The sequence below is a fragment of the Thermobia domestica genome, chromosome 14 (genome assembly GCF_964235325.1).
Source record: "Thermobia domestica chromosome 14, izTheDome1.hap1.1, whole genome shotgun sequence".
Taxonomy (NCBI): Eukaryota; Metazoa; Arthropoda; class Insecta; order Zygentoma; family Lepismatidae; genus Thermobia; species Thermobia domestica.
The window spans coordinates 16,672,619-16,687,145 of record NC_137467.1 but is presented as its reverse complement, the minus strand read 5'-3'; the positions used below and the strand labels follow the sequence as shown (position 1 = coordinate 16,687,145).

Genomic DNA, 14,527 nt, shown 5'->3' with positions numbered 1-14,527 from the left:
CATCCAAGCCATTTTGTATATAGGAATAGTGCTTAACACTAGTTAAAGTAATGAAACTCACATTCTGGAATTATAGTACAACTACCTCTTTTCGTTCCAGTGTTTTGCTACAATAACTTCTTCCGTCCCTCTGACTAGCAGGACCATGCCGTGGGGCGGGAGGGGCGACGGCTCCGGGCGCCGAAGTAAAAGTGCGCCAAATTCGGGATGAAAAAAACGATATATATAAAACGGAATGAAAAAGTAATAATAAAAAGTGCTCAAGATAAAGGATTTATTTTTGAATTTTTTTTTACACTTCGCGGCTGCTCTGTGGACCTATGTACAGAGCCACCGTCGTACTCTCTCGCCCCAGGCGCTGATTTTACACGGCACGGCACCGATGACTAAAAGCAGTAAGCACAGAATATATACCCTTCAAAACAAGAAATCCAGGTTGTAAAAACAAAGCCTGAAGTTCAAGCAAACAAAATATTTATTGAATACCATCGTAATACACTCTTTTAACAAACTGATATGAAAGACAATAAAAACTTTTATTTTCAAATCAATTTTATTATAAATTAATCCATTTAAAAAAGTAAACGAAATAAAACAAAGAACTCTATTAAAAAAAAACTGCTGGATGGACCTTCAAATCGGAAGTAACTCTGCAGACAGTTTAGCTATCCCACAGTTGACTTGCACTTGCCCCCAGGCATTCTGTCCTTTCCTCGTATATTTTAAAAAATAATATATATTTTATATACTCTGGAATAGCCTTTGTATTTTTAAATGCGCAAACTATTGACAACTTATTCCTTTTATTTATGAAACCCTTATTTTGCAGTCCACACATTCCTAGGAATAGGTAATATTTTTTTTTTATTATAATAATAATAACCTCACATAATATATAACCATAATTTGTATACAACAAAGATTCATTTTCTTTTTTTTAAAAAAAAATCAAACATTAATATATGTTTCACAGACACAATTACTATTTTTTTTTACAATAATACATTTTTTCATACTCTCTAAAATACAGATTTAACAGGGCCCTCCCCAGGTATGAAAAAAAATATATATATATTGGCTGGGAGTTTCTAGGACATCATATAGTCGCCAGAGACCGATAACTTGTGCAATAAATATCTCTGCTACGGGTTCCATAGCATTTTTTATTTTATTTTTTTTTTAGGGCAGGCAAGTTTATTTTTCTGTCCTTATAAAATCTGCAACTAACAGCGTTGTATTTCTGCTGGAACCACACAACAGATTTTGTCGTAGAAGTTCTCCTGATAGCATTGACTAGGCACACAATAGTTAACAAGAATATGTCCATGGAAAAATAGAAACTTCTGACAAAAATTAATAATAATTATAATAATAATGTGAAATAAAAAAAAAATTGTCGTAGGAAACCTGGACAAACTACTATGAAAACCATGCCTTTTTTCTTATTATTTACTGAATACAAAACTAAACATATGCACATCCTTTTCACAACGGTATTATTTTTCTTCTTAATTATTCATTAAAAAATGGTAATTATTTACCTGTACTGTAGTTTCACAACATATAAATCGCATGTACTAGTAGTAGTAGTAGAAAGAAGTTTGGGGGAGAGAGATATATATATGTATCAACAGATTTTTTTCTTATTTTTAAAATTTTTAAAACACATTTGGAATGTTATGCCAGATATTCTCTAATAGAAAGCACTTCTGCATTGGAATTGAGGAATACAATATTACATATTCACTTCGATATATATATTTTTTAAATCTACGGAGGAATTTGATCTAGTGAAACGAAACAACATGTTTGTACTCTAGTTTTCAAATATAACAAATTTCACATAATCTTAAAAAATACTATATTTCTTGAAAAAATTTATTAATAACATTTACTTCAACACTCGTACCTGATATATTAATAATAGTTATTCCCGTTCACCCCCAAAAATGCTCATTTAGTGACGTGAAGCTCTTTTTATTATTGTTTCAGGGAAAAAATGTTAACTTATTTGCCTATTTTTCACTAGATCCAACACCTCGTAACGTACTTCAGTGCAATGGAAATTTTCTATCCAATAATACACTGAAAAATTTCAAGTTTCCTTCCAATATATCGACCGCCTTGATAAAATTTATGTATGGGCTTCATACAAGACATTATATGAAAGTTATTGATATGAACTGACATGTTTAATAGTCTTGTGGCCCCTTTGAAACAAAATACGTTGAATCCTACCGAAAAGTGCGCAGACCGTGGACTAAATAAGGAAATTAACTCGGCAGTCAGTATGAAGTCACGTGAAGGGAGTTATTTTTAAAAAGAAAATAGATGAACCATGTTTCTTAAGGCTTGTGTCACTTCTGTTTAAATGTTACATTTTTTTACGAAAAAAAAAAAAAAACTATGCATCACAGAACAATTTTGAAAATTTCCCTCGCAGTAATAACACAGTTTTATTGTCCACTGAATATAACTGTAGATTTTTACCCATTTTTTCTACAATTCTTTTAAATTTTCACATGCAATTAAATTAAGTATTAAAGAGGTTGTTTTAAAGAAAGAAACTAATTTTTATTATTTCATTATAAGGCTACTTGAAAAAAATTCTGACTTGCTTTCCTCTGAAGTTTTAATCAAAACTACTTGATTAGGAAAATGAAAAAATTTCAACATTGGGGTAAATATTTGTAGATATATATATATATAGTTTATTATTATTAATTATTACAGACAATTGTCCGTTATCTTTTTATCTGACCACACACACACACACACACACATATATATATACACACACACACACACACACACAGATACATACATACACATGCGCACTGCCTACTAAAACAACAAGCTCAAGAGAAGTGGGACTTATTTTTTTTTTTTTTTTTTAATCTCTTTGTAGCACATTTTTTTGACTACTACTAAAACACATTGCCACGAGATCAAACACACAGTACCAGAAAATCTCTCAGTCCTCCATTAGCAAGTTATCAAATGTTAAAAATAAGATGGTTCACTCAGTATTTGTTTAAATTTCAAAATACAAGGTTTGAGATTTAAAGATTTGAAAGACTACAAGAAGGAAGAAACAGGATCCACCACAGTGCTAGCATCAAGATACACTTACTTGTAACTGGTCGGCGACCTAACAGTAATTGTTAGCATTTTTATTTTTATCTGAAATCTTCATGGAGGACTTTTCCCTTTTTTTTAAATATTTTATTTTACCATTTTTATTTCAAAATATAATAAAAGCTTCCAACAATGGCCCCCGAAACAAGAGTCCCAAAAAAATAAATTAAGGAATTAAGAAAAAACAAATTTGTTCAACGATCGTCCATTTTTTTTAATATTTTAAATAATTTATCTTTTCTTCTAAAAATGTACCAGTAATAATAATAGTATTAGTAGTAGTAATAATAATAGTAGTAGTAGTTCTTGGCAGGCAAAAATTACATTCATTTACAATGCTACCAATCCCTCCCACTTTAGTAGATCAGTCTTTTCATGAGTACAAGTAGGCCTAATTTCGCCTCGTGTTTCAGGGTCAGACATGAAAAAAAAAAATAGAATAACAACTACAACAACATTGGTGGCCAACCTCAACGAATTGTGTGCACAAAATATCGATATGAGCACCAACCCGAGTGGGAAAATGTACGGAAGGTTGGGAACCAACTTTTTAAAATCCTTCCTTTAATTATATTATGTATATATATATATCTAACTACAAATTACACGGTGCAAGCATCAATCTACAAGCAGCTATCAAAAACTTTTTTTTTCCTACTTTATGTAACCTACTGTATATCGTAATATTAAGGATATGTGATTTTACAGTTGATTTTTTTTTTTTTTTAAATCATACTGAACAAGTACAAGTATTACAAAGAATTTACAATTGATTGACACTTCCAATACAAAATATTAGTCAAGTTAAAACAACAATTAAAACTGTCACAATTGCTTCTCGAGGGAAAAGGGGAAGATGTTGGGGAATGGTTGTGTTTGTGTATGCATATGTATAATAATAATAATAATAAAAAAAAGCAGAACAATCTGGATGGATATCAACCGAACTTTTTTTTAAAGGAAGGTGGGGTAGGGAATAGGGTTAAGCCTCGGGAACTGTGATAATAATTATGATAATAATAATAATAATAATGATAATAATAATAAAAAAGGAGTGAGTATGTTTTCAAAAATGTTTAACGGAACCAGACCCAAAAAATTGGGGCTAGCTTTTTCAACAACATAACAAAACTACTTTAGGGTTATTTTGTTCTTTTACAACAGACACAGTATCTCCAACCTTGATCCTTGCTCTTGCTTTCCAATTTAGATGCAACAACTTTTAGTTGCACATCGATGTACAAAAGGAGCAAAAGTAACGTAAGGTGGAGAATTTTCACTACGCAATTTTTACTCTTTTTTTTTTTTAGAAAAAAAATAATATATATATAAAATCAAGTACTAGTGCGACTGAAGTGCTACTACAAATAATAAAATAAGGAATGCTAATAGGAGAAAAAATAACAAGCAAGACATAATACAACAAAAAACTAAAAAAAAAAAAAAAAAAAAAAACTCTCGAGAGTACGTTTGACTCCCATCAATCGTAATCAACAGTAAGAAGCTGCCTACAAACTAAGAAAAACTAACATTTACAAATCTTACACAAAGTAATAATAATAAAATGTAATAAATTTAATAACTGGTGCCATGAAAAATGCAAATGACTGGACGATGTATCTTTACATTAAAAAATCGGTTTGTAAATAAGCTAGGCAAATATGTGAAAACAGATTTGCAGTCTACCTCTCTTCTCTTACAGACTAGCGAACTAATAAGTAATAATAAATCACAAAAAATCTACACTCAATGCGGGCTTTCGTTAATAACCCAGCTCTCTCTCTCTCTACATATATAAAAAAAGCTACGTAAGTTCTCTCTTTTTTTATTCTTTAAATCCTCTGTACTTGGCACACTCCCTCGGCATTTTGTACCTAAAAACCACAATAATTAACAAAGGGACACTGGTCATTGTTACATCAGTCTGTAGTTAAACAATTAAGTCTACAAACAAGTTTAACAGCAAAATGTTGTGTGTGTTTTCTTTTCCTGTCCAAGTAATAGGAAGGTTACACACACAATTCAAGGGGACACCTTGAGGTTCATACAAACAATTAATATAGCTTTTTTTTTTTATTATTTTTTTTTCCAAAAATTTGTGCTCCAACCATGAAATTTAACATTTTAAAGACCTTACATAGAAAGATATATATATATATACTGCGCTTACCTAACACCAGTGGTAATGAAACAATGAGAACAATTGTGTCAAAAACTTACATGTACCCTAAATTCCATCTCTTTATATATATATATTTATAGTCGGCAACCATATATTATCATATACATTTCTTGGATGGGGGAGATGAAATATACTTAAGGCAGTAAAGATATTCTACATTCAAAAGACACGCACACACAGATTGAGCACAACATTTCAATTCCATACATAGAATATATTCTTTAGCTGCATAATACAATTATGGTGTAACCTGACAAGCTTATACTAATTTTCCCCCCCGTTCTCAATAATGTAAATCAACAACAGTAAAAACATTATTAAGTAATGCTTCCAGGTTACACCAGACTGGTCCGAACTGGGCAATTCTATCTACCACATCGAAAAAAAGCAGCCTAATGCTCTACAATAAGCAACAACCTACCCTGCAAAGTTCCACATACATTCACACAAATTGTTCATTTTCCATGGAATCACCTATACGTATTTTTTTTTTTTTTTTCTCCAACTGCTACCACAAGAATGAATCGTAGAAAATGACGGGGAGAAGGGGACAAACTCTTTAGACCACTGGTGAGGTCGTGTATATATAAAAAAGTTTTCTACTATTTTTTTCCGCTTCAGAAACTTGTGAAATATTAGACAACAATACATGACGGTTAGTTTAAGCATGATGACTTGTCACAAAGTACGTCGAAAAAAAAAAAAAAAAAAAATTCAGCAGCAATAATACTAAGATCCCTGTTACAGAGAAAAGTACCACATATGTACAATTAAAAAGTTATTTTCATTTTTTTAAAAAGAGATTTTTTCTGATAATGAAGCGACGCGAATACGTTAAAAATCCATTTTGTTTTTCTTCGAACATTCGGCTAGTAAGGTTCCTATTCTACGAAGATCACATACATGCATATTGGCAGCCGTTTTTCGAAAATATATATCATTTCTATATAGAATATAATAATTACTCCTCTTGTTTGGAAGGAAAAAGCTCTGGAAAAAGATGGCTGGCAAAAAGGGGGAAATATTTTCATTTTGATTCATATATTATATAAAGTTACAACCTGCAAAAGTGGTTTTATCAAAAGAACCTATTATCTCTACAAAGTAATTTAAGTCTCTCTCATTGGGTCGTCTCAATAATGCGTTTGTTTGTTTTTTTATTATTATTCAGAGCAAAATATTTACACACGCTAAAGCGTAGAGATTTTTGTTATTAAAATTATTCAAATATTTTTTGTACTTTTGTTCCAATATTCGATTATTCTAATACCGAATATATTCGAGTACTCGAATTTTAACAGTACTAATATAAACAACCCGTATTACTAATATTTTTCATCAAGTATTGGTATCCTTATAGTGTGTTTCTGGTTATTTAGGTTGATATTCAAGACTAATTAACGTTAAATGTGGTCATTAAGCCGGAATTAGTTTCTGAGAAATGTTTTACCGATTGGAAGTTAGTAAAAATACAAATCAAACTTTAAAATACATTAAAGTCAAGATTGTGAATTAGGATTTTTTCAGACCTCTAAACTGCAGTTATACCAATACTGGACTAATATCCATTATTTCTTAACATAATTACGTACTTTCTTCAGCAACAAGTTTCAGAATTTTGAATTGCAGTATTAGTTTCTTTTATATGTTTGACGCAATGAGAGATACTTATAGCAACAGTCTCGCAAGAAGCAATTTATATACTTTGTTTGTTTTAAATATCTTACTACAATTTTATTTTTGCATACGAGCAGGAAAAATCTATCCACTGCTTCAAAATTGCACCTGTTTTGAGGTAGCAATGGATAAGTGCCACATTTCAAAAGCGAGCACTAAAAGTTTTTTTTTTAATTTTTCTTTTTATCAACACGTTTTCTGTATCTATATTAGTGTTTTAAGTTGCATTAAATTGTTTTCTTCAAGTATTTCAATACATTGCACTGAATAAATTAAGTTATTTCTTATTATTATTATTTAACATTTGGGAAAAACGGGAAGGCAATATGAACAATCACAGTCTGTTTTATATGGGAAGAGAACGAGAGAGATATCATTGTCAACAGAATACTTGAGTTGGGTGCTCACTTTTATAATGAGGCTGTGTACACTGCAGTGTTTACACATTTGGTGTTTTCCAATTTTTATTTTCAAAAAATCCAGCTCATTTTCACGTTCCTATGCAGTACACATGAGCAAAACCTCCCCTGATCCGAACCACCACAATTATTAAACGCTGCCTTTAAAAAAAAAAAAAAAAAAAAAATCTAAACCAGTTCGAAGATACGTTCAATGTTCACTCGTTAAAAATCTCACACCATGGACCTACTACCAATGATGTTTTTTTAAAATTCTTTTAAATGAAACATCAAAGCCACCTTTCTTATTCTAGAAACACACTTACAGAGCACTTTTTACATTACAAAAGCAGGAAAAGCTATATATTAATATGTACACACCCATGGATTAATGTTCCCTATAGTAATTGACTTAATGAAGTTTACTTTCTTTTTCTCATAATCAACATTTACTCAATGTATAAAATGTACAGGGCCAAATACATTATCTAAAGATGATCTGCTAACTTTGAAAAAAATACTTCCACACAACGATAGTAACTGGGAAGTTGTTACGAAGACCATTACAAACAAGTGGTCTTGTATAAATAGGCAGAATGAAGCCCATGGACAATATACATCTGAGCTTAATCGTAACTAATTATGTTGATTATTTCATTGCATAGAAATAATGGAAATGATGGGGTATTGAGAACACGGTTTAGTTAGGGAAGGGTACGGGCACTATATATATATTTATATATATATGTACGATACACAATTGAACTGGAATGCAACACTTATAGAAGGATTTTGACAACTTTGGATCAAAAATCCTGATTGTTGTAGATCAATTTCTCACAAATAGCTTGGAGTAAGAGATGGAGGGTAAACGGGAGTGGATTTTCTTCTTGTCTAAATGGTAGTTATGGGTTAACAAATATTAAATATCTCATATTTCCGTTCAGTCTTTCCTGTTACAAGCTCCAGCGCTCCAATGATTTTTGTTGTTTGTACTATGCATGGTACAAAGAACCAAGTACAACTAGGCCATACGAAACTATACAAATGTTGGCCTAACTTGTCCTAAGATTTATTTATTCCCTTCTACAATAGACAAAACATCTTCAATTTCTTCGTAAAGTAATTTCTGTACATTACAAGAAGAAAAAAATACTTGAAATTCTTTACGAAGGAATTAAGATTTATTATTTAAAACTTTTAACACAGCACAAAACATTTACAGGGTTAGGAAGATCATTAAATTTACTGCAAAAATTTAAATCACGACTTAATTGTTTTTCAAAAACACACATTCAAATTACTTTTCTCAATCAAAAATCAAGCTATAACAACGTTGTGGAGGATTGGATTGTCATACTAACACATTTTAATGATGATCATTACAGTAACACCATCTTCCTGACCCTTAAAATATCTTGTGTGACTTTCCTTTGTAAATCTGGGCACTATAATAGTCTATCCACTCAGAAAAATCACGAGACCACCACAAAAAATTTCATTTTACATTTTTTTTCTTAAATTGCCCCAAATTACGAAATATTTATTGCAACATTTAAAAAAACATAAAAATATAACAAATGACACCCGTGTTTTGTGATTTTTTTAAAAAAGAAAAACTGCAAATAAAAGCCAACAGAGCTAGATTCTAGCGCTTTAAGTTTAAGAACACAGTGGACAGACTACGTATGATAAATGCATGACAAAAAATTGGAAGAAAACTCATATAAGAAAAATACAACCAAACAATTTGAAACAAAAAGCTACTCATTAAAACGAATTTAAAAAATCCCCTTTAAAACAAAAAAGAAAACGGCAGAGCACTTAATTTTTTTTTGTTGATAAATGGAAAATATACGCATTTTGACTTATCTCTGATAAATGCATATTGCATATTATTAAACCATATAATTAGTCAACAGAATTATTTCTCTCATGTCTTCAGATAACCTAAAACACGAGTTTACATATACATACATCTACCTACATATATATATTTATTATATATATATATATATATATATATATATATATATATATATATATATATATATATATATATTGCCATTTGCTTGAATAGTTTACTATCATGCAACAATATTTGCTTTCTTTTCCTATCTTAAAACAAAAGTACGTGTATTGCTCCAAACAATAAATATACATTACACAAAAAAAAATTATATTCTCTTTTCAACTCTTTCAGAAATGCCTGCTATATTCTCAGTTTAAAAAGAAAATAATAATAATATATAAATAATAAACAATCAGGAATAAATTAAGATCGGATAAATATTGCTACACTGATCAAAAGACACCAGAAGATGGCCACCTAGGTCCACATGATGTCATATGGACATGTACAGCAACATAATGGCACACAAATACAGATCTATCCTTTTTTTCAGTAATGTCAACATAAAAGAAAAAAATTGGTGTTAGTTTTTCATATTAAAGCCAACATTTACATGTACATATAGATAATATATATATATATTTATATTCATATGTATATACGCACACGCACATATACCACAAACGCGCACACACATATAAAAAATTAACTTCGAACTTGATTTTTTTTTACAACAAAGAATATTTTTTTTATTTGACAGTCTGTATTTAAGATAACGATTTATTTTTTTATATATAAAAAAGAAAAAAAAACAACGGTTACTATTACTTGGGCTCTATGTGCCGATCTTCATTTTTTTTAAAGAAATACTACCAAACTTAAATATAGTACGTAAAAATAAAGTGATAATAATTTAAAAACAAAAAGTCATGTTCAATACGAGCCACAAACTGAATTATGGCAATATTATTATTAATAGTAATAATAATAATAATAGTAATAACGAAGCACTTTTTGCCCAATATATATATATATATATATTTAGTTCAAAAGTCATGGGTTGTCTGATTTGTTTTTCTGACTGACTAGGTTATATTTGATCAATTTTTTTTTTTTTAAAATATGTATATATAGACATTATATAAAAGTTCACAGTATTAACAAAGGAAAGCCAACACTGTAGTTGAAAACAAAGTTGAGAGGTACCACCACTGTTGCCTTCGACCTAAATTATTCCTTCTTTGGATTCCTTATATTATTATCGTATAAAACAGTCCACTGTTAATTCTCTATAGCTACTTGTACAATGTCACAAAACGGCACAAAAACACGTATATTAAAATAGAGATTATATTAAACAGGTGCATATATTCATGCCAGAACTGTACAACGTGGCCCAGGCACCATCGTATGTCAAAGTCCCTGTTATTTTTTATACATATATATATCTTTTGATAGTTCAAGAATTTTTGGTCAAAACTTTTTTTGAATGCATAATACAAAATGAAACAACACAGGAGAGTGTCGTATGACACAAACTACCTCCCACTCGCTGTTTTTGAGCCAATGTTTCAAGGTCATCAACTTCTCAAATCAATCTACTTGTTTTGTTTTGAGTTTCAACATGTGGAAATACGGTACAAAACTATCTATCTATAATATATATATATATATTATCATCAAGGAAGAAATTGTTTTGCAATTAAGAACTAGAGTACACAACAACAGATATAACTTCGCACACCACTCCTCTCAAAAATGCACGAACAAAGTGTAGGGAATGGTTGCATTACTTTATTATTATTATTATTATATTTGTTTGTTACTCCCCCGTTATTAACCTGGGGGAAAAACAGCTTCAGTCCAGTGTTAAGTGTCTGGAGATCTCACATGATCCGGGCCGTAGCAGAATAACGTATTCTGACCCACAAAACAACATGAAAAACCAGAGTTTAACACCTCTGGTTGTGGATTTTGTGTAAGTATTAACAGGTTGGGGACTTGAGGGATATGTGTTTAATTACAACAACAATAACATAGTCCACCCACAGACCTTCGTCAAGACAGAAGGATTCATGGGAGACCGTAATGGAAAACAACTAATGAAGTCCTCATCTTATGGGGAAGGAACTGGACGAGGGAGGAATAGGACCCTTCCAATTATTGGCAAGTAGATTCTTTTCTTTTTTTTGGGATGGAATGAGCAGTAAAATGATCCAAGTCCCCCCTCTCCTACAAATCCTTCTTAGAGCCCAATGGGGGGCACTTGAACATACCGGTATATATAAAGTCTGTAGTCCTTACTGGCTAAAACCACAGATCCATCGTCCATCAGTGCCACATCAAAACACTGGGCATGTTTCACTTTGGACTCAAGAGCAGACACAAGTTGGCCCTCCTGAGTGAAAATTGTGAGATTGAAGTTATTATGGTTGTCTGCAATGAGAATTTCGCCAGATGAATTGATACCAACTCCAATAGGGTAATTGGTAATTCCTTCCCCACCTATCTGCCTCAAGTAAACTCCCTCATAGTTAAAAACTTTGACACAATGTGCGCGATTATCACTTATGAATATTTCTTGCTTGTCATTGACCACAACACCATTCGGGAACTCCAGATGTTTTGAGCAGCCAAATTTTTGAAGTACATTTCCCATCTGGTCGAAGATAATCACCCTCATTACTTTGCATTCTACAACAATTATACGACCTTTGTTGTCCACAGTTACACCTCGAGGATGCTGAAGAATGTTGGCACCAAATTTGCGAACGAACTGCCCATATTGATTGTAGATTTGTATCTGATGGGTAGGAGATCGCTCTGTTACTATGATATCTCCTGATGTTCTCACAACAGCGACTCGATTCGGATATAGTAACTGACCGTCTCGCTTGCCACACTCACCAAACTGGAACTTAAAACGGCCCTCTTTATCAAAGATCTGAATACGATGATTATTGGTATCAGCGACTATGATATCATTCTGTGCATTCACAGCAACGCCACTCGGTTCAGTGAACTGTCCTTCCATTACCCCAAATTCGCCGAATTTGCAATGATAGATCATTTTTTGCCGCTTGATCTGAGATTTTGGAGGAAATATTGTGGTGGACATCAATTTCGAAGTTAGATCAATCATTGGATCAGGTCCTGAGGGAAGTGGAAAATGGTCACTGCCATTTTGGAAGATGCTATCACTGCCACCATTAGACCATTTTTCGTATGGGTTAATACCATTCAAATTCAGATCCCCAATTGACGCTGAGAAAGGTCCCAAACTGTTGGCTGAGCTGAAACGTTTAGAAATTATGTTTGATTCAAACGAGGACAACAACCCATTCGTGTAAGGTCTTTCTATAACACCATTTAACCCGCCACTGCTACCGTTCATGGCACCAGGAATGGTGCCATTTAAACTGCTGGTACTGCTCGCATTGCTGCCAGTGCTCCCTGTACTCCCACTGCTGCTACCGCCATTCAGATGTGCACTACCATTAGTGGGGCGAGCGATAGGAGGCTGTTTGCTTGGTCCCACTGGAATATCGGAGCTCGATCTTACGTACCCAAATGTGTTTCGAACACCTACTTGAATTGCTTGATAGTTAGAGACAAATTCCAAATCACAGACTGTCTGTAAATTCACTTCTGGAGTGTAGCTCAAAAGTGACTGTAATTTCGAATCCAGGAGTTTTTTGAACATTAGCACTTCAGTAGTCGTTGCATACTTTGTAAGCCGTTCAACAAATTCACAGGTCTGGTAGATTTTGTCCACAGTCTCTTGTGCCTTCTGACCGAAAACACTAAGAGAAATCTGTTTCGCATTGAAAACGCTTTCCAATTCTTTCAACACCTCTTGCTTCCTTTCTTCGATCATGGAACGATAAAACTGGAACGTATCATTAATTTCATTCTGGGCTTTGTGATACTGGATCTGGAGCCGACTGGAGGTATGTTCTAAACTTTTCAACGTATTTCGTATATCAGTTGCTTTGATTTTCCCTTCTTGTACAACCTGATTGATATGTTCTACTTGCTTAGCGCCGATTTCATTCAGATGTTCACAGTCATGAATACCATTTGGGTGTTCAATTAAGGTACATTCCTTGCATACCGGGATGTTACAAGTACGGCAGAAATACTTTAACAATTCGTTTTTATGGCGTGGACAAAACACAGGTTTATCAACTTTCAAATCATCCTTGTTGCTTTGGAGTTCCCCCAAGGTTAGAACTCGATGGCCCTCAAAACAATGCATGAATTGGTGTGCCATTACACAGTTAGGACAAAGGAAATTCGCACAATCGAAACAACGTGCAACAGCACTTGATTCTTTGCTTTTACAACCAGTACAGTGGAGGGAAGAACCCTCGATCGCAGATGATTCAAGAAGATTACTGACTGCGTAATCAGACAATAAACCACCAACACCTTGTGATGTTAATACACAATCCTGGTGACACTGTGAACACGTTAGTTTGTCTGGATGTTCTTGATTCTTCTCAAGACACGGCTGACAAAAAGTGTGGAAACACGGAAGGACTTTCGGGATGGTGTAAGTCTCATTGCACAAACTACACTTGGTATTTAGGCCCAAAGAGCCTCCCAATCCACTGTTAGAAAATCCGTTGCTGGTACTAGTAGGAATAGAACCATTCACAGGAGTGTCCAAAGGCAGAGAATGCTCAGGTTGGTCAACTAAGGACCCAATCGTAGTAGCTGCAGGCAAAGATTCCAACGATGGAGTTGGTGAGGCCATCTTCAATCAGCCTTCATCCCTGCAAAATAAAGAAGGAAACTATGTTAATGCTCGATGTTTAAAACAAATATCTATCATTATATACATATATTTATTGTGAACATACACTAAAAAAAATTACATGATTATACAACTACTGAAGGGTCTGGAGTAAGGAGCACCATTATCACTTCTGGACAGAATAGTTTCTCATGCATTACAGAGAAGTTTGACCAATCTATTATCAATAGTTTGAACTACTTCGCCGTCGGCATGCCAAACCTTGCCCAATTTCCTATCCAAAAATTTAGAATCATTTATCTTTAAAAAAAAAGAATCTACCAGTTTTAAACGCAGGAAACGTCCTTCCCCCCCCCCCTTCAGGACCTTAAATTACTAGTGAAAATCTTTTATAGGAAAGTTGATATTGCTATTTTATTTTGAATTCTAATATTTTCCAATTTAGAAAAAAAAGAAATACAACGTTGTGTCTGTGGGTTTTTCCTCACTTCGTTAATTTATTTATGATGTAATTCCATAAA

General features: G+C 32.7%; 1 protein-coding gene across 8 annotated transcripts in view; it reads right to left on the bottom strand.

Annotated features, from left to right (window-relative positions):
* Nucleotides 1-457: 457 nt before the first annotated feature.
* Nucleotides 458-14,527, bottom strand: part of LOC145669547 (protein brain tumor-like) — a 229,349-nt gene continuing 215,279 nt past the window's right edge. For all 8 annotated transcript variants that reach the window (XM_081737735.1, XM_081737736.1, XM_081737739.1 and 5 more), the window contains one exon: nt 458-14,025. In XM_081737735.1, the coding sequence (XP_081593861.1) occupies nt 11,493-14,006 (2,514 nt within the window). In that variant the 5' untranslated portion in view covers nt 14,007-14,025 and the 3' untranslated portion in view covers nt 458-11,492. The remainder of the gene's footprint in view (nt 14,026-14,527) is intronic.